This window comes from Volvox carteri, assembly GCF_000143455.1.
Source record: "Volvox carteri f. nagariensis unplaced genomic scaffold VOLCAscaffold_4, whole genome shotgun sequence".
NCBI lineage: Eukaryota > Viridiplantae > Chlorophyta > Chlorophyceae > Chlamydomonadales > Volvocaceae > Volvox > Volvox carteri.
The window spans coordinates 1779371-1780791 of NW_003307547.1; the positions used below are offsets into that span (position 1 = coordinate 1779371).

The 1421-nt window shown below is 64.5% G+C and overlaps 1 protein-coding gene across 1 annotated transcript; it reads left to right on the top strand.

Moving 5' to 3' along the window:
- Positions 1 to 61: 61 nt before the first annotated feature.
- Positions 62 to 717, top strand: VOLCADRAFT_46786 (uncharacterized protein; the record flags this gene model as incomplete). Its single annotated transcript, XM_002946741.1, has 2 exons — positions 62 to 228; positions 471 to 717. Coding segments are annotated over 2 exons (414 nt in total), but the record flags the coding sequence as incomplete, so codon positions are not given.
- Between the last annotated feature and the right edge of the window lie 704 nt (positions 718 to 1421).

The following is a 1421-nucleotide window of genomic DNA, read 5'->3' on the forward strand; positions in this document are numbered from 1 at the left end:
GAGGAGGGAAGTATATGCAAAGACAAGAGGATATAAAGCAACTGACGACGTCCTTTTCCCCGTTGCTGTACTTGTTCGCAGTGGTGTGGTTGAGGACAGTCCTGTCGGTGTCGCTGTCTTCCTCCGGGCGCATGCAGCTGACCTGGACCCGACCGCCCTGGGGGAGTACCTCGGGCACCACGAGGAATTTGAATTGGCGGCCATGCACGCGTACGTGGACCAAGAGAGGTGGGTAAGGGGAGCAGGGAGGAGGGAGGGGAGCGGGGAGGGGAGCAGGGAGGGGAGGGGAGCAGGGAGGGGAGGAGAGCAGGGAGGGGAGGGGAGCAGGGAGGGGAGCAGGGAGGGGAGGGGAGCAGGGAGGGGAGCAGGGAGGGGAGGGGAGCGGGGAGGGGACTTTCCTTTCACCAAATCCACATTTAAATACCTGGTTTCTGGTAAGACCTTTCCTCCTTGGCGCACGATGAGCGCAGGTACGGCGGCATGTCCATCGACGCTGCGCTGCGCAGCTTTCTGCTGCCCTTCCGGCTACCCGGCGAGGCGCAAAAGATCGACCGCCTCATGGAAGCGTTTGCGGAGCGCTACGTCCGCGACAACCCCGGGGTCTTCCGTACCGCCGACGCCGCGTACGTCCTCGCCTTCGCCGTCATCATGTTGAATACAGACGCACACAACCCACTGGCGGAACGGCGCCTTGACCGAGCCGGCTTCGTCGCGATGACGTCACTGCCGGCGGACGACGGCGGCGGCGGCGCCGGCGCCGCCGGCGTGTACGTCCCGGTGCTGCCTGTACGGGAGCTGGAGGGGATTTACGACAGGATCGTGGCGCAGGAGATTGTGGTTCGGTCGGCGATGCCGACGGGAGCTGGTGGAGGGGTTGGGAAGCAGCAGCGCGGTGGCAGCGGGGTTGGGCGAGGAGGGGGTGGAGGTGGTAATAAGCTGGCGGCGGCGTTGGGACTGCGAGCGCTGGTGGCGCCGTTCCGCAGCGCGAGTGCCGTGGACCGGAAGCAGGTATGTGGAGGGGGGAAAAGGGGAAGGGGGGGGAGTGATGGAGGACGGTAGGACACAAGGGAGGGGAAGGAAAGAGGGGAGCAACAGGATGGTGTGGCGGGCAATTAAAGTGGATAGCTTGAGGATCGGCTTGAGACGCCCTGACAGGGGGCTGGGTGGGTGGGTTTGGGGGTGCGCATGCTCCACCGGATTGGATTGTTGTTCGTTGGGTTTGGGAGGAAAGCTCTGGCTATGATTGTTGTTACTGCTGACGACACCGCTACTGCCACTGCTGTTGGTGTTGGTGTTGATGTAGGTGAGCAATGCGGAGCGGCAGAGGCAGCAAATGATGGAGGTGGCGGAGATGGCGGTGGCGCGCGGCGGCGGCGGCGGCGGCGGCGGCGGCGAAACTGCCGGCGGCCCTGGTACCTGTC